The 17,905-nt window shown below is 59.0% G+C and overlaps 1 protein-coding gene across 6 annotated transcripts in view; it reads left to right on the top strand.

Annotated features, from left to right (window-relative positions):
* Nucleotides 1-17,788, top strand: part of JARID2 (jumonji and AT-rich interaction domain containing 2) — a 271,874-nt gene extending 254,086 nt beyond the window's left edge. For all 6 annotated transcript variants that reach the window (XM_042985686.1, XM_042985684.1, XM_042985687.1 and 3 more), the window contains 9 exons: nucleotides 1,840-1,958; nucleotides 2,051-2,121; nucleotides 2,918-3,032; nucleotides 5,500-5,605; nucleotides 7,160-7,342; nucleotides 8,008-8,138; nucleotides 8,764-8,947; nucleotides 12,067-12,174; nucleotides 15,780-17,788. In XM_042985686.1, the coding sequence (XP_042841620.1) occupies nucleotides 1,840-1,958; nucleotides 2,051-2,121; nucleotides 2,918-3,032; nucleotides 5,500-5,605; nucleotides 7,160-7,342; nucleotides 8,008-8,138; nucleotides 8,764-8,947; nucleotides 12,067-12,174; nucleotides 15,780-15,962 (1,200 nt within the window). In that variant the 3' untranslated portion in view covers nucleotides 15,963-17,788. The remainder of the gene's footprint in view (nucleotides 1-1,839; nucleotides 1,959-2,050; nucleotides 2,122-2,917; nucleotides 3,033-5,499; nucleotides 5,606-7,159; nucleotides 7,343-8,007; nucleotides 8,139-8,763; nucleotides 8,948-12,066; nucleotides 12,175-15,779) is intronic.
* The last annotated feature ends 117 nt before the right edge of the window (nucleotides 17,789-17,905 follow it).

The following is a 17,905-nucleotide window of genomic DNA, read 5'->3' as shown; positions in this document are numbered from 1 at the left end:
CTCTTGGCTGGTGGCCGTCCCCTTCTTCCCCAGGTGGCCGTTGGTCGGTCTCTACACCCGGTGGCAGGGCCGGGCCTCGAGCTATCCCCTCACACAGACTCTGTTCCTCCCCTTCCAGGAGACACGCTTAAGGAACCCAGACGCATAATGTTGTGGGATTTATTCTTGGGGCTTTCGACCCCTCCAGGCTGGTCCCCCTTTGGAGAAGTTGTTGTGGAGCCTGTATGGTTCGTGGTAGCACTTCTCTGAGCCAGACTGCGTCGTGACACCCGCTGCTTGTTCGCTAGGCTTCCTCCTTTCCGTGCGGTTCCAGCTAAATGGGGTCTGCCAAGGTATTAGGGAAGATGATGCTGTGCTTCTGGAATGAAAATTGAAAACAAAAAAGGCCTCTGAGTTGGGGGAATTGCCTGTGGGAAACTTGAGCACATCTTAGCTGTTGGCAAAACACGTTCCTGACCCCCCTCTGCCCCTGGCTGTTTGAGACTCCTTACAGTCACCTGGTAGGCTTTTTTTTTTTAATTTTTTTTTAACGTTTATTTATTTTTGAGACAGAGAGAGACAGAGCATGAACGGGGGAGGGTCAGAGAGAGAGGGAGACACAGAATCTGAAACAGGCTCCAGGCTCTGAGCGGTCAGCACAGAGCCCGACACGGGGCTCAAACTCACGGACCGTGAGATCGTGACCTGAGCCGAAGTCAGACGCTTTAACCGACTGAGCCACCCAGGCGCCCCCTGGTAGGCTTTAAAAACTGGTCGTGTGACATCCCCCTGGCACCCTGTCCGATTTAGTTGGCTGGATCACAGTCCGGGTGGAAGTAGTCTTCACTCCTGGTGATTCTGATGCACAGACGGGGCTGAGAAGTCAGGATCACCCGTGACTGGAAGGGAGGAAGGTGTGTGTCTGTCAAGATGGCCAATCTGGAGGCCGTGTTCTTTATAGGATGTTGGGGGGACGGCTTCCCCCTCCTTCCTCTCGTTGCTTTCCCCCTGTTTTTCGTATAAATAACCTAAAAAAGTTTTAAGTTTATTTATTTTGAGAGAGAGAACATAAGCTGGGGTGGGGCAGAGAAGGGGGGAGAGGGAGAATCCTGAGCCGGCTCCGTGCTGTCACCGCAGAGCCCGATGTGGGGCTTGAACTCAAAAAACCGCGAGATCGTGACCTGGGCAGAAATCAAGGGTCGGACGCTGAACCCGCTGAGCCACCCAGGTGCCCCGTTATACATGACTTCTAAAACTGTGTAAAAATAAACATAACGTAACGTAACCACCTCAGCCGTTTTCTCTGTGCGCGGTCCAGTGGCATTCAGTGCCTTCCGTTGCCACGCGACCGTCCCCACCATCCGTCTCCGGGATTTCATCCTCCCAGACGGAAACTCTGTTCCTGCTGGACGCTAACTCCCCGGCCCCTGGCCGCCGCCAGCGTTCTCGTCTCTCTCTTTGACCGTGATGCCGTGTGTCCGTGTAGGTGGCCTCACACGGCGCCTGTCCCTTTGTGCTCGGCTCACTGCATTCAGCCTCGGGTCTTCCGGGTTCATCCACGTGTCCGCACGGCCTTCCCTTGAGAGGCCGAGTCCTCCATCGTGTGGATTTTGTGCACCTGCCGGTGGGCGTCTCGCCGAACGCGGTGACCACGTCCCGGTTGGCGCCCGTCCGCGGTTCTGTGGGGATGTGTCTGCTCCAGGGCCGTCCGACCCCTGCCGTCTTACTCTGTGCTGTCGGAGGCGCCCCGCCGCTCCCGTGGGACGGGCTCCTCGGCCGCCCGTCGATGGCCTCGCGCCGACCCGCGCTCCGTGACTCGCGCGCGGCGCGGTGCCGACCGGGCCTCTCCTGTCCCCACAGCAAGAGTACTGGAGGCTCGTGGAAGAGAAGGATTGCCACGTGGCCGTGCACTGTGGCAAGGTGGACACCAACACTCACGGCAGCGGATTCCCAGTGGGAAAATCAGAACCGTTTTCAAGGTAACGTCCGATGCTCTGGCCTGCACTTGGGGGCCTCGGCGGCGTCCTCCCCCCGCCAGTCTGTGACGCCCCTCTGCTCTCCTCTGCCGCAGGCACGGATGGAACCTCACCGTCCTCCCCAATAACACAGGGTCCATCCTGCGTCACCTCGGTGCTGTGCCTGGTAAGCCTGCTGCGGCCGCCGTCTTCCGGGTCCCGAGGCCCCTTGCCCCAAACGACCGGGACGGGACAGGAGGCTAGCGGCGTAGATCGCATAGATTGGAAGCTTTGGTCTTTAGCGTGCAGAGGAATGGGATTGTTGAAGTCAGAAAAGTGTGCAGAGGTGAACCGAATGGTAGCATCTAGAAGCGGGGGAGACACTTCGTGGCCAAGGTTTCATCTTGAAATTGGTCTTTTCAAAGCTGATGTCCTGACTCCTTAGGGCTGGGTGTGGGCTCAGAAGTGATCGATTGCTTGCAGAGGGCAGGGACAGCCAGGTGCCCTGGGGGTTGTGGTCACTGACGGCTGGGCCCCTCCACACGCTGCGGGGTGGCGGGGGGAGCAAGCGATTCCTCGAGGCCTCCCCAGAGAGTGGGGCCTGAGCTTCCTGCCTCCATCCAGCACACGCAGGAGTTCAGGTCATGTCTGTGGGGCGTCCTGAGCGGAGGTTCAGCGGGCCACGGCACGTGGCTGGTGGACGACAGTCCCCGTGTACTGCCCCTCGGGGCATCTTAGGGCTTCCCGCCGAAACTCACAGATGAAGAGGTTTTTAAAAACCGTTTTGTAACCGTGTCTGCCTGCCTTGGCTTCCTTTCTGCGTAGCTAACAGGAAGGAGCGAGCACCTTCTCACCGGTGTCGTCTGACTTTTGAGTCCTGTTTCTTTCTTTTTCTCCGCTTGGGAAGAAGGCAGGGGTTTCTAGGTGCCGTCACTCAGGGGCCATGTGGCTGTCCTCTGTAACGCCTCTCTCCCCCTTGGCAGGAGTGACAATTCCCTGGCTAAACATCGGCATGGTCTTTTCTACCTCATGCTGGTCTCGAGACCAAAACCACCTTCCCTATATCGACTACTTACACACTGGTGCTGACTGCATTTGGTGAGTACGCCTGCCCTGGGGGCCCCAGCGTTCCGGAAAGTTCCACCTCTCACCAGGCGGCCGACCGCCCCCGGGAGCTTGCTTGTGCGGGTTGGTCCTGTGCCCCCCGGTTCAGTCACAGGATTTCTTAGCTCTCTTGGAAGCGCTTGAGGTGGCGGGAAGGTTTCGAAGGAGGTTTGATTTGCTCGAATGGTGAGCAAGGTTGAGCATCGTTTCGTGTGCTTATTGGCCGTTTCTGTTCCTTTTTTGTCAGCTGCCTGCTTACCCTTGTTTTTTCTTCTGGGACGTTATTTGTCGGTGGTGTTTTCTAGGACTTCGTGTCCTGTTAGGGGTAAGAGCAGTTAGGGGGGTCACAGAAGGTGGAGTGGTTGTGCTGGCTCCCCAGCCTTCCCCTCACCCAGTGTAAACCGTCCTCTCCCGGGCCTGGTGTGAGGTTATTTTTGGCATCTCTACAGTGGGGCGTCCGACCCGTCGCTGCCACAGAGCACAGGTGTCACTGGGTGGGTCCCTGCTGTGGGAGAGGCACGGGTTTACTCTGACCGCTGCCTGGGTGCCCACCTGTGACCCTGCCCTGTCCGCCCGTCCCCGTCCACGGCCGGTGCTCTGGGCCCTTCCTTCCCGGTGGCAGATGGGAAATTACTGCACGTAATCAGGCTGTCCTGTCACCTGACAAGCCACCGACACCACATCTGTCCCACACTAACTGCAGCTGTTGTCCTGAGGGGGTGATTCGGCATTCTTTATTAAAACACGCAAAGTCGCACAACCGGTGCTCTCCCCCCGGGAGCCTGTCTCTGCCACAGCCTCCGCACCGGGACTCCCCTGCTCTCGGGCCACGTTCCCACAGGTGTGCTTAGTGTCGAAGCCTGGCGGGACCGGGGGACCCCTGTGGGGGCTGTGCCACCGAGGATGGGGGGGTCCTCGGCATCCTGCGGGAAGGCCGGAACGGGGGCTGGTGGCCCGAGACAGAGTGCGTGGCGTGCAGGGGTGTGCGGCCTGCTCGTCTGGAGGGCTGTTCCCCGTGGACGAGCTTCTGTGGCCACGCCCGGCTTGGGGAGCAGAGGGTCCCGCCCGGGCCTGTGACCCGGCCCGCCCTGCACACAGGGGCGAGGGGCGGTGAGATGCTGTGGCTGCGAGGCCGTCCTCGCCGCGAGTTAGAGGTGGGGAGACGTCGGACTCCGTGGGCCTTTGGAAGCCTCATCCCCAGAAACCCTGCTGGTGGAGAGTGAAGAGGAGGCCGGGATGTGACCCTGGGACTTGATGGTGTGTGATTTTTCTTAAAACAGGTGATTTAGGGTAGAACCCCTGGATTTCAGTCACAGGTCAGGAGTAGGATACACAGGCGTTGAAATCAGCATTTACAGAGAACGTGAATGTGGTGCTTGGCGACTGAAAGCAGGATTTGGCCTCCAAGGGTAGGGTTGCCTCACAGACTCCAGTGGCGATGGAGGGCCAGCCAGGGGGCCCGTGGGAAGGTTGGACATTTGGAACCGGTTGTATCGGGGGCAGGATGTGAGCTGTCTGGCCGACTCCCCTGAAGGGAGGTCAGTGGCTTCATTGGCCTGTGGCCCAGTCAGGACCGTTCCAGGAGTGTGTCCCTGGTGGGCCCTCTTGGGACACTGGTGACGACTCCCCCCCTCCCCGTAACACGGTGAGGTTCCAGATTCTTCTGTTGGTGAAGTTCTGCCCACGTCTTCAGCCTTGTCTCCCCCCAGCATCCCTGCGGCTCCTTAGCTCCGGAAAGGCTTGCGCTGTCCCCTGCCCCTGTGGCCTGGCCCCTCTGTCTGCCTGTGCAGCTCGCCTGATGTGGCTCTCGTGGCGGCGCCCGTCCTGTGCCCTCAGCCGGCTGAGCCGGGCTGGCTCCCGGCACACGGCTCCCTCCGGGAATGTGTTCCTCTGTCCCCTGGGTTTTTACCAGCTCCCGTTCCAGGATTTCACAGCTGCTGTGGTGTCCTTGCAGCCTTGGCCGTGAGGCGCCGAGCGCACAGGCCGGACTCCTCTTCGGAGAACACGGGGGTCCCCTCGCCCGTTCCGGCCGCCGCAGCCCTCGGCTGCCCGGGGGACCAGCGCCAGAGTCCTGTCGCGTCCTCTGAAGGTTTAGGGCACTTAGCAGAGGCTGATCGCGTCTGCATGTGTGTCTGGATCTGATTTCTAGGCGGCTTTCGACATCTGGTTTGGGTTTGAAGGCTTTTTGGCTCACGCGTAGGTCAGCTCCACGTGACGGGGGCGCGTTCGCCCGCCGTGGCTGCGTTCTGGCCGCGTTGGCTGGGAGCAGCGGTGTCGCCCTGGGAAGCGGGGCGCCGGTCACTGGGGTGCGTTCCTCCTCCCGGCTACCCCCAAGGCCACTTTGCAAGCCGGCGTTCGCTCCCCTCTGGGACGGAGGGTTGCAGGGCGGGCCCAGCGAGCGCTCCCCGGGCAGAGGCTCCACGTCAAGGCTGTGTCCCGCCCGTGTTCCCACACAACCCAGGTATTGCATTCCTGCTGAGGAGGAGAACAAGCTGGAGGATGTGGTCCACACCCTGCTGCAAGCCAACGGTACCCCAGGGCTACAGATGCTGGAGAGCAACGTCATGGTAGGTCCCCTCCGCTGGCCGGGGCCGCGGATGCTGGCCGGGAGCGGGCATTCAGGATTGGGACCCAACCCTGAGCGGTCTTACCGAGTCCCTCTCCTTGCTGGCCCGCCCCCCAGAGGCAAAGAGGACATTGAAAAATGAACCCTCCGGGGATCCGTGCAAGCCAACCTGTCCTCTTTTACAAGAACCAACCCGTTCTCTTTTACGAAAGCGGTGTTTCCCTCAGACGGCACGGGATTCCAGGCTTACGAGGCCTGAGCTGGCCTTTGAGTCTGTTTCAGGGCCTGCTTTTTCTGTAAGTGGAGACCGGGCAATCTAGGAGGCGGGGGCCACGGGCTTGTGTCGGGTGGTCTTCAGGCTCTGTTGTGCCCTGCCGTCCCCACCTGCTGGGCACCTGGGTGACTGGGCTACCGGTCGGGGATGTTCACCATCACAGGACCAGCACAGGGGCTTCTGACCCTGTCTTCGGGAAGTCCTGGGCCAGTTGAGTTTCTGGGGATCTGTAGCCTTGAGCTGTGTCCTGACGCCTGAGTTCAGGTCCCCTCTGGCCTCTGCTGACCCCCACCTCGGTCCCCGTCCCTGCAGGGCCCCGCTCACTCTGGGCTCAGCCCAGAGAAGGGGGAGCAGCAGCCCCTCGATGTCCTGGGCCCGGGGCCCCCAGCCTGTACCCCTGTGCTCGCCCGGCTCCAGAGGCCTCCCAGCAGCCACCAGGTGGTATCCATTTACCGCGTTCGAAGCTGGCAGTGCTGCATGGGGACAGGGCCGGGTCTTCACTGAGGCCGTGCCCCTGCGGGACCGTTGTCCCTTTTAGGCCGGTATCCATGCAGATCTTTGTTGTTCTTAGGAATTATGTGTCTTTCTTTTCTTTTTAAAAAAAATTTAACGTTTTTTTTTTTTTTTTTTTTTTTGGTTTTTTTTTTTTTTTTAATGTTTATTTATTTTTCAGACAGGGAGAGACAGAGCATGAACGGGGGAGGGTCAGAGAGAGAGGGAGACACAGAATCTGAAACGGGCTCCAGGCTCTGAGCTGTCAGCACAGAGCCCGACATGGGGCTCGAACTCACGGACCGCGAGATCATGACCTGAGCTGAAGTCGGATGCTTAACCGACTGAGCCACTCAGGCGCCCCTTTAACGTTTATTTTTGAGAGAGAGTGCGAGCGGGGCAGGGGCAGAGAGACAAGGAGACACAGAATCCGAAGCAGGCTCCAGGCTCTGAGCTGTCAGCACAGAGCCCGACATGGGGCTCGAACTCACGGACCGCGAGATCATGACCTGAGCCCAAGTCGGACGCCTAACGGACTCAGCCACCCAGGCGCCCCTGTGTCTTTATTTTCTCAAAGGAGAAGCAAATCTTTAATACTAAACCTCATCCAACTCGTGGCCAGCAGGTCCCTTCCGTCCCGACACCCCCCCTCCTGGCCAGCAGGGGTGCGTGTCGGTCCACTCGCTGGGGGAGGGGCTGGCGGACCTGTCACAGAAGGGGGGCTCTGGGCGACCGATAGTGGTTGGGGCGACAGCCAGGAAAGCCTCCGAGCCCAGCCTGTCTCCCTAGATCTCCCCGGAGGTGCTGTGCAGGGAGGGGATCAAGGTTCACAGGACCGTGCAGCAGAGCGGTCAGTTTGTCGTCTGCTTCCCGGGGTCCTTTGTGTCCAAAGTGTGCTGCGGCTACAGCGTCTCTGAGACCGTGCACTTTGCCACCACCCAGTGGACGAGTATGGGCTTCGAGACGGCCAAGGTAAGGTGGGACCGGCCCCCGCGTGGGTGCACGGCAGCGCGCACGGCCCTGCACTCGCGGGTCTGACGTTAGGCGATGCTGAGTTTCAGAATAAGAGTTTTGAAACCTCTTAAGAGGCAGCCGATGGGTTTTTTCTAAAAGGAAAGTTTGTATCATGAGAGGTTTTGAATTCTGTTGTTGACTCCCACACAGTGTTGGGAACACAGTACGGAAGGAGTTGAAGGTAAAACTTCAAAGAAGAAAAGCGGGTGCGGATTTTTAAGTGTATTTCTTGTGAGAAAGTGCGAGTGGGGGAGGGAGAGAGGGGGGAGAGAGAATCCTCCGTGCGGAGCCCGATGCAGGGCTTGAACCCACGAACCATGAGATCATGACTTGAGCTGAAGTCGGCTGCTTGACCCAAGTGTGTCACCAGGTGCCCCCGCACCCATTTTAAATCCGTGGCACCTGCCTTGTGGTTGGTGGCCCCAAGCGATGACCTTTCCCGCTGCCTCGTGCTGGTCTCCCAGGCGGGCAGGAACGTTCCCAGGATTCCCAGTTGCGTCGAATCCAGATGGAAGTCAGAGTTTGAGAATTCAGACGGCCCCCCGCCTTCCAAATGAGGGAGAACCCCCGGCAGCCGCCTGGTAAGGAAGATGTGCCCTAAAGGCCGTGACCCCCTCTTGCAGGAAATGAAGCGTCGCCACATAGCTAAGCCGTTCTCCATGGAGAAGCTCCTCTACCAGATTGCACAAGCGGAAGCAAAAAAGGAGAACGGCCCCACTCTCAGTACCATCTCCGCCCTTCTGGATGAGCTCAGGTGACGAGTCTGGGTTCTGGGCCCAGCAGGGCAAGGGGAGCGCCCAGGAGCCACAGGCCGAGGCCGGCGCCGCGCACAGGGGGAAGGGGGGCGGCGGGACAAGGGCCACCTCTCGGAACCACGGGGCCCACCTGGTGCTCGGCCGGTGGAGACTCGGGGGAGAGTGGTGGCTTTTCTTCTTGCTCTCTCGCTGCCTCATGTGTGGGGTTAGTACGTGTCGCTGGGCACTCTCAGGACGTCAGCCGCCTGTGGGAGGGAGTGGGGGCGGGGTGGCCCCGGAGAGGAGACGGGACCCGCAGCCCCCAGGCCCAGCCCGGCCCCGCACGTCCATTGTGGCGCACGGTGCTCCCCACTCAGCCCTCCCGCCGCCCCGCCGCCCCGCCGCGGTCTAGCTCGCCCACCGCCTCTGCTTGTGGCCCGTGGGTCCCGCCAAGTCCGAGACCCCGTCCTGGCTTCCGTCCTCCGCGGTCAGAGGGGAGACCCCACGGGTGGAGGCGGCTCAGGGCCGAGGCCGAAGCTCGCCTCCGTGCGCGACTCCCTCCGGCCGCGGGGCGGGGCCTGGCGGAGGCAGAGGCCGGCGTGGCCCGACGGCGCCCTGACGCCCGCCCCCGCTCTGTCCGCGCAGGGACACGGAGCTGCGGCAGCGGCGGCAGCTGTTCGAGGCCGGCCTCCACTCGTCCGCCCGCTACGGCAGCCACGACGGCAACGGCGCCATGGCGGATGGCAAGAAAAAGCCTCGAAAGTGGCTGCAGCTGGAGACGTCAGAGAGGAGGTGTCAGGTCTGCCAGCACCTGTGCTACCTGTCCATGGTGAGCCCGGGCGTGCGGCCGCGGGTCGGGACGGTTTTCGCCCCTGCCCCGTGCTCCTCTCTCCTCTGCCCTGCACTCCTCCCCGTCCTTCCCCCCACCCCCACCCGGCCGCTGCCCCCCGAGGGGCCTGGGCCCCGCGCGTCCTCGGCTCTTGCCTCGGGGTCAGGGTCCAGTGCGCTGCCCTGCGGAGTTGGGGCTGTCTTGGGTCAGAACGGACAGTCCCCGCAGCGGAGCAGCCCTGCTTCCAGCCTCCTGGCCTCTGGCGGAAGCTGCTGCTCCCGCGGTCGTCCGCCCCGCTTTCGTCCTCGTTGGCTTCCACAGAGTCCCCGCCGGTGTCCCCGGCCCGCCCAGCCCTGGGCTTAGCCGTGTTCGTGCGGTCACCGTGTCTCCCCACGGCCGTCCCAGGCCAGAGCGGGGCTCGGACGCCTCAGGGGAATGGCCGCCGGGCTGGTGTGGTCCGTCGGGGTGGCCGCCCCCACACAGGGCTGTCCGGACGCCGTGCACCTCTGCCCGGTGCCCACGGCCCTCCAGTGACTGGAGCTTAGTGTCCTCACACCCGCCGTGGCACTGACGTCCCACGTGGTCGCCGAGGCACGGGGCATCAGGCACACCCCTGCCCCCCTCCTGGCCTCGTGCCTGGAGGACGCCGCCTCACCCCGTGTCCCCCAGCCCTCGGCCGGGTGCCCTGCAGAGGTGGGGGACCCCCAGCTGCTCCCATGGAGTCCGAAGGCTGAGAGAAGGGGAGAACTGCTTTAATCCGCACCGCACACGGGGGGCTTGGACGACCGTCCCTTCCCTCCCCTCCCAGCTCTCGAGGCCACGAGTCTGGGCTCCTGGAGGCGGTAGTGTGGGTTTCGTCCGAGGCCTCTGGGTCCTTGGCGAGCAGATGGCCACAGTCTCCCCGGGTCTTCGTCACGTGTACCCTCCCCCACCCCTCACCCGGAGGGTCTAGGTCTTAACCCCTTCTTGTAAGGACACTAGTCCTACTTGGACCGGACCCTCCCTGTGACCTCATTTGACCCCAGTTGCCTCGTTCTGGGCCCCGCCTCCAAATACAGTCCCATTCTGAGGTACTGGGCGTTAGGACTTACCTGATTGGGGGCGCGGGGAGTGGGGGGAGGGGTTAGAATGGCATCCACAGCGGCCACACACGTGCACATGGATGCTTCCCAACTTAGGACGTTTCCACTTTACGATGGTCCAAAGCTGGTAGGCATTTAGTGGAAACTGTACTCGGATTTTTACTTTAGAGCCGCGCCCTCACCCCCCCGCGATGTGCCACGGGGTCCCCCGTGTGACGCAGAGCAGCGGCGACCGCGGCTCCCAGCCAGCTCTGCAGTCACGAGGCTGAATGGCCGATTCTCTCGCAACCGCTCTGCCCCATGCAGCCCTTCTGGCCTCACGTTCAGCACGGCGTTTAAGCAGTCACACGGGACAGTCAGCCTGTCTTGTCACATAGGCTTTGTGCTGCGGGACTTGGCCCAGCGTAGACTGCTGTCGGGAGCACGCGTCAGGGGGGCCCGGCCGAGCTGTGCTGTCCGGGAGGTTAGCTGCCTAACGTGCAGTTTCAGCTTTAGGAGGTTTTCAGCTCTCAGCGGCTCGATCCGGGTGTAGCCCTCTTAGAAGTCCAGCAAGATCTGTGTTTTCTTCCGCCTTAGTTTTTCTTTTCCAAGGCGTTTCTAAAGAGAGAAAATCAAGAGCCATGCTCTCTGAGAGAAAGAAAAGCATAAGCATTCCCCCGGGTCTTAAAAATGCTTTGTGAGCTTGGCTCATAAAAGCCACATAGTCCCGTGGGCGTCCCTCTTGTGTTGGAACGGAGTTACTCCCGTGGGAAAGTGTCCCGTTACTTCCCACGACCATGAACAGCACTGTCACGACCTCCGTGCGGGGCACTGGCCTGTTCCCGTGGGTTTGTTTTCAGGCTGTCACTAGGCATTTCCTAGCAGCCTGACTGTTGTTTTAAGAAAGCCTACGTTGCACTGCCTCCGTAAGCATCTGATTCTCGCTTTCGGCTCAGGTCATGGTCTCACGGTTTCTGAGTTCGAGTCCCAAGTAGGGCTCTGTGCTGACCATGTGGAGCCTGCTTGGGATCCTGTCTCCTTTTTCTCTCTTCTCTCTGCCCCCTCCCCTGCTCACGCTTGCTTGCTCTCTCTCTCTCTCTCTCTCTCTCACATAAATAAAAAACTTTATTAAGTTACTTAGAAAAGAAAGCTTGTATCATCCTGAATTCATAGGTAAAAATTGAGATTTTATTTTGATTCACAACTTTCAGTGCTTGGATTAGTAATAAGATTGTATTTTTGTTTACGGTTTCCTCTTTTTGCTTATTCCTGTCCTGAGCCTGAGCGTCTTTAAAAGGTGATGGGTTTCTTCCCTTAAGTGTCACTTCCTTACTCCCGCGGCTGGCTGTTTCTCCTCAGTCTTCATGAAAAGGCCTGTGAACCTCTCGCGTCTTGTGTGCGAAGGCAGCATTTTCCCGAATTTCCTTCTAAATGAGACCAGGACTAGAAGTTGGGGGGACGGGGACAGGGGGAGGGCCCCCATGCAAACCAGCTGTCCCTCTGCACCCTCCCCACCCCCAAATCTTCATGTCTGTGGCGGATCAGGCCCTGTGCTGCCTACAGGGACCCTGGGCCCCAGGCCCTGGTGTGCGCTTCCCGCTGCCAGAGGCTTTCCCACGGGCTGGCAGGGGGTCGGGGCCTGTCTGGCTTGCAGATCACCCAGGAGGCAGCTGGAGTTTCGGGGCAGGTTCGGGCAGAGGCATCGGGTCCCCCAGGGGCGTGCGGGGGGCAGCCTCTGGGTAACCAGCAGAATCGATCGCGCCGCTGAAACGTTCGGGGTGCGTTTCCCGGTCACCCTGCCACATCTTCTCCCCAGGTGGTTTGTGTGCACAAGGTCCCGGAAGGCCCAGTGCCTGAGAGCTTATCAGCGGCACCACGGTCTCATCCTGTCTCCTCCAGCCTGTCGCTGGCGAGAACCCCTCCTGGGAAGGGGCAGCAGAGATCGGGAGGGGACTTTAGCCGGGGTCGGGCCTCCCTGAGTTGCCCCTGCTCCCTCGGGGGGGTTGGGGGGGCCCGATGGCTTCTGCACCTCGGGACCGGCCGCCGCTGTTCCCACAGGTCGTGCAGGAGAACGAGAACGTGGTTTTCTGCCTGGAGTGTGCTCTGCGCCACGTGGAGAAGCAGAAGTCCTGTCGAGGGCTGAAGCTGATGTACCGCTACGATGAGGTCAGTCCGCACCGGGGGGACCTGTGCCCTGCTCGGCCTTTCCACAGAGGTGAACAGCTGGTGTGAACGGAGGCCGAGGGCACCCAGTGTGGTGCTGGGCCCCTGTCTGGACGGCCTAACTCCACAGAAAGTGGGGGTGGGGGTGGGGTCCAGCCTGTGTCCGATCCGACCTGGGGAGCCCTAGGAAGTAACACCGGGGAGATTTCTTTACTTCCACAAACTTCGTTCTATCTCGGTTTTCTTCTTCCAGTTAATGGGGACCCCTGGCCCACCTCCCCCTGCACGGGAGCCTGGCCCATCTCTCCCCTACAGCGTCTCCGTCAGCACCAGTGGCCGCCAGGGCCTCCGTTTACGAGGGCGGGATCTGGGTGCTGGCCCCACTGGTTGGCTAGGCTGCTGAGGAAATGAGGGACTGTGCTGTCCCCTCCCGGTAGGGTCCAGATCCAGGGGCACGGTGGGCCACCTGTGCATGTCCATCGCGGGACAGATGCAGCCGGTGGGGAAGGGAAGGACAGGTCATGGTGCGGACAGCACAGGAAGATCAGGGCCTTGTCTCCCTTCTCTCCGGGCCGGGGGGCCCCCTGTGAGCGGCATTGGCCACTTCAGGGGCCTCAGAGCCAAGGCTGTCTCTGGTTTTCCCGGAAAAGCCCGATTCTAGGGTTCTGGGGCCAGGGCCAGACAGCCTTCCTCGCTGCAGCCCTGCAGAGCCCCCTCGGCCACCACCTCCCATAGCCGTGCACTTTGCCTGCCGCGGTCACCCCCACAGCGAGCAACCACCAGGGTGGGGGTCAGTGCGATGAGGAGCTCGGGGTCTGCCGAGAGTCCCGCTGCACTGGTGACCGACACCTGGAGCCGATGACCCTCGTGACTGCGCCATCTGCCCGGGGCTAGGGTGGGGGCAGGGGGCGCGTGGGGGCGTGGACGCCATGGGTCACTCCTGGAAGTGCTGCAGACCGTGCCCGGCGTCTTTCATCTCCATAGAAACTCCCGTGTAACCGACATCAGGTCAAGAACGCGGAACATCTGACACAAGCCACTGCCGGGCTCCTGGCGGGGCTGCCGCGCACGAGGCCAGGGGCGGCTCTGGGTCCTCACCCAAGGGCCCCGGGCTGAAACATGAAGTCTTGTCTTTCTGCATCCAGCTCCCCAGATCCCATTCCAGCTTTGTATAAGTGCCAGTCCAGCCAGTTCTCGCCACTTCTGTGCTTCCGCTCTGGTCCGGGGCGTCGCGCCTCACGGTCCCCTGATGGCCCCTGTCTCGCTGAGTCCCCGGTCGTCTGCAGAGGCAGACTCCATCCGAAGCCCTCGCGCGCTCGGTTGGCGGTGTCTGTTAGCCGGCACGGAGAGCAGGTGCCACTGGGCCAGGGCTCTCCCCGCAGCGAGCAGCGGGCCCGCGCCTCGGTGACTTCCTGGCACGTCCAGCATGAACGCTTTGGGCTGCTGGGCAGTCGCTTGCGCGGCGACTGGAGGACGTGTCTCACGTCTTGGCTGACCCGGAACATTTCTTGGCGGGGGTGGGATGGGGTGGTCACCCTTCAGATCACTGTGGTGCTGTGTCCCCTACCCTGGGCGGCTGCACACACCCTTGCACCAGGCCCTCCCCGGCCCCCAGCAGGGCCCCGCCCCCAGCCCCCAGCAGGGCCCCGCCCCCAGGGCTGTATCTGCCAAGGGCCCCTCTGTCCCGCAGGCCCCCGCACCCAGATCTCAGTGGGGGTGGGTCCCGGGTGAGGTGACCACGCCTGGCGTCACACGTCTCTGCTCCGGGCAGGACTCTGGAGGGCGTGGTGGCGCATCTGTGGGGGCTCAGGCTGCGGGTCGGTCGGGGTAATAAGACTTTGGCGGAATAAGCTTGAGCTGAGAATAGATCCGGGCCTGGCTTTTAGGGTGTGCGTCGGTGAAGGCATAACCGCCCTGCGCGCCCTGCTGCTCTGCTGTACCCGCGGACGTCAGAGCCCGCGACAAAGACACCCTCAGCGGGGAGTCAGAACAGCACGGTCAGCCCGCGGGGTGCCGCCCACATGCTGGGGGGCTTTGCCCTCAGGGTTTCAGGCTCTACAAAATCTGGGTTCTTCCATCTGTAGCCCATTGTCTTTTGTGACCGGAATATGGGACAGAGAATCCCGTCTGTAGGGTCTGTGTGAAGCTTCATCACTTTGATGAGTAAGAGAAAAGGGCGTAGAAGCCGCCTACTTTGTCATTGGACTAATTTTAGTAAATGAGAATCTGAATCCGCTCCTTCTTTAAGCTGTGTGCTTTTTAACTCTAATTTCTGGTTCTTGGCTGGGTTTCAGAAATGCCTCCTGAGGGCACCGCAGCTCTGGTTGGAAGGCCCGGTATTTGGGGCACACAGATCCCGGGTCCGAGCCCCCCGGGCCGGCCGAGGGAGCCACAGGGCACAGGCAGGGCCCTGCCCGGCCCGTGGTGCCCCGAAAGCTTAAGCCACAGGTTTTAAAGCAGCTCATCTATTTATCTTCGTTTAGCAAGTTTATCATAAGTGCTTGAAAAAATGGCCACAGACAGCGTTTGCGCAAATGGGCGGCCCTGTTGCTTCTAGGGTGCTTTTCACTTTCTTCCCACACGGTTTTCACTTCTTCGCCTTTAACACCTTCCACTTCCGTGAGGAGAGGCTCCTGTTGCGGGAGGGCCAGCTTCGGACTCAGGTGAACCCCAGGCCTTTGAGTGAAGGATAAGCAATCCCCCCTCCCCCCCTCGCCCCCACCTGTGTCCACATGGTTCCCTCTGATCCTGGTCCAGAGCAGGTGCTTCTGAAAGGTCTGGCCATATGCCATTTTGGTATTTCCCCCCATGGTTTCTCGTAAAACTGCATGGTTCTGAGTGATGTTGAGGTTACAAATACATACTTGATGCCGACAGCAGAATGGTTCCCTTGATTGACTTTAAGGATGCTTGTTAATCATCTCCCCTTCGCCGAGAGGAGGGGGTGCCAGAAATATCCAGAAGTAGACACGTGTATTTATCTGCAAGGCCAGGTGAAGGAAGGCTCGAGTGCCCGGGCAGCTGGAATGACACCGCCCTAGGCACTTGGCCTCTTCGGGGCAAGAAGCCTCCGGGACGCCCCCGTGAGCCTCGCGTGCAGGCAGCCCCGTTACCCTGTCCGCGCACGGAGCCCGTCTGCCAGGTGGCTGGGTCGTGTGGCCGCGGGACGGTGACCCGCTCTTGCTGTTTGGGTGGCCCAGGCTCCGGGGCGAGGGACACGTTACACGTGAGATGCGTGTAGAAAACAACGTACTGGGTACAGTTGTGGGACTTCAGGGATTTCAGTGACCCTGCCAGCCGCGGGGCAGTGCCGTGGCGGGGGCTCGGGGGCTCGGAGGCTAGGATGCGCGTTGGGGCAGGTGCTCTGCCCCTCATCCCTCCGGGCCATGAAGTGGCAGGTGTGTCTGTGAGAAGCAAAGGGCCCGCTTTAGGGGCCAGGTTAGGGGCCTGGTTCTCAAGGATCGTTCTGCCTGGTTCGTGAACCGCCTCCGCGGGGCAGCACTCCGCAGCCCCCCTGTCCTGTGCTGTGGTGGTGAGCGTCACCCCGGGAGGAGTCTGGGATCGCGTGCTTCTGGTCTGTTAATTGTCTTCCTCTCGCCCGGAAACAGGAGCAGATCATCAGTCTGGTCAATCAGATCTGCGGCAAAGTGTCTGGTAAGAACGGAGGCATCGAGAACCGTCTCGGCAAACCCACACCGAAAAGAGGGCCCCGCAAGAGGGCGACCGTGGACGTGCCGCCACCCCGGCTTTCCTCCTCCGGTTCCCCCCGAAGTGCTTCGAGCTCGTCGTGAAGATGCCAACACCGTGTCGATCGATATATATTTTTTTGTAATTATGATATTCTAGTTTGGAGTACTTGCTGTAGGATACAAGCTGTCTTTGCACTAGCTCTAAAGAAGATTTTCTTCTGGTTTTAGAGAACTAATTTTGTTTTAGCATTAAACTGTTGAACTTTTTTTTGTACTTAGAATACCTAGATACTGCAGTCAGATTTTGGAAACTGCCGTATATTCACTGTTTTAAAAACCCTTGAGGGGGCTGTATTAATTTGTATCGCCCCTGTGGCTGAAAAAAGCCTTTTTGGTTTTTTGTTTTGTTTTGGTTTTTTTGTTTTTTGTTTTTGTTTTGGTTTTTTTTGGTAACTTGGGGGGAAAAAAGGCTTTTTTAACCCATTTTCGAAGAGGGTGAAGTTTGGAGAACAAATTTTAAAAAACCAGTCATGTGAGCAGATTTTTCTAGAGAGGAAAAGGGATAGGAGACACACACACACACATACACACACACACACAAAACTTGAAAAGAAATGGCTTTACTTTGGCTGTCTTTTCTTCTGTCATGTGCAAAATGAGTTTGTAATTTTTAAAACCGGAGAACCCCCATTTTGTTTCTTTGGGCGGTTATGGCAGCTGAAGGCGGACGTTGTTTCCTAACCCGAGGCAAAATGCGGAAGCGGACGACGAGGTTCTCTTTACCAGCACATCTCTATGCATCTGTTTAAGGGAAAGAGGAGAGCGAGAGAAGAAAGCAGACTGCCTGCCTTGGAGGGGTCACGTGAGGGAAACCTGTGCCTGATTTCATTAGGAAATCCATTCTGTTATTTTTTGGTGCTGTTGGCTACTTTATCAAAAAACCCTTCAATAGCATCCTTAAGAAAAAAAAAAACCACAAAAAAACAAAAAAGGAAAAAAAAGTGATCGAAGCCGAAAGTGCTTCTTTGTCCTAGACGTGCAATCTCTCTAACATTCCGTCTTCATGTCACTGCTTGGTTTACACCTTCACAAGTCAGCATTAATCTTTCTTTCTAAACTCGTTTCGTTGACGGTCACACTTAGAGCCACTAGGAGGTCTGCAGTTCTTTCTGAATGTGAAAATGCATTTGCGCTCATCTTGTCTATTTTTTCTCTTCATGTTGTAACAAAAAAAAAAAAGAAAAAAGAAAAAAAAAGAATCCCGTCCCTTTTGTACATACGCCTGTAAATTGTTTTAAATACTTGAGCCTTTTTCTCGGTGGGGGGTGGGGAGGGTGCGAGGACAAGATGAAGAAAAGCCTTACGTTTCCGTTTCTTCATCGGGTGGATTGGATGCTTACAGGGTTTTTCTTGTAACATTTATAAGTGCTGCTTACATCACTGAACGACAACAACAAAATAATAATGGAGTAGCTGTTGCCCTTCTCCGGTTGTGTGTACAGTACGTGTGGAATAAAAAAGGGAACTGTTTTCACGAGCTGTCCTTTGTTTCGTAATTGGATCCATCGAGCCCGTAGCTACTCATATGCACTGAGCTTGCCAGTGGGACTGTCGGGAGCGTCCTGTGATACACTTTGTCGGTTGTTGTTGCAGAAGACTGAACTGTTTTTGGAATATTTAACAATTACATAAACAGAGTCACGTGTTTTCCGATGTGGTTGTCCGGTTTTTATGGCCTTGCTGTGTACTTTCCCTCTTTTTGACAGTAAACTTCTGCCTATGGCTTACAGTTTGACATTTAATTTATTAGCGCTGCTCTGCACTCCTCCCGCGGGAGGGAAGACTTCATGTTGTTTATTGCCAGTTTTTTGTTTACTTTTCAGGTTTGTACTACAAGGTTTAATAATAAAAACGAAGTTTTTTTGAGATTGGTCTCTGTTTTCCGGTGAACGGGCAGAGGGCTGCGACTCCCCCCGCGGCGGCGAGTTGACCGCCCCCCCCCCCCCCCCCCGCCCCCCCATTCTGTCCGCAGGTGGTTCTCGGAA

This window comes from Panthera tigris, chromosome B2, assembly GCF_018350195.1.
Source record: "Panthera tigris isolate Pti1 chromosome B2, P.tigris_Pti1_mat1.1, whole genome shotgun sequence".
NCBI classification, from domain to species: Eukaryota; Metazoa; Chordata; class Mammalia; order Carnivora; family Felidae; genus Panthera; species Panthera tigris.
This window is presented reverse-complemented; position numbering and strand designations above follow the sequence as displayed.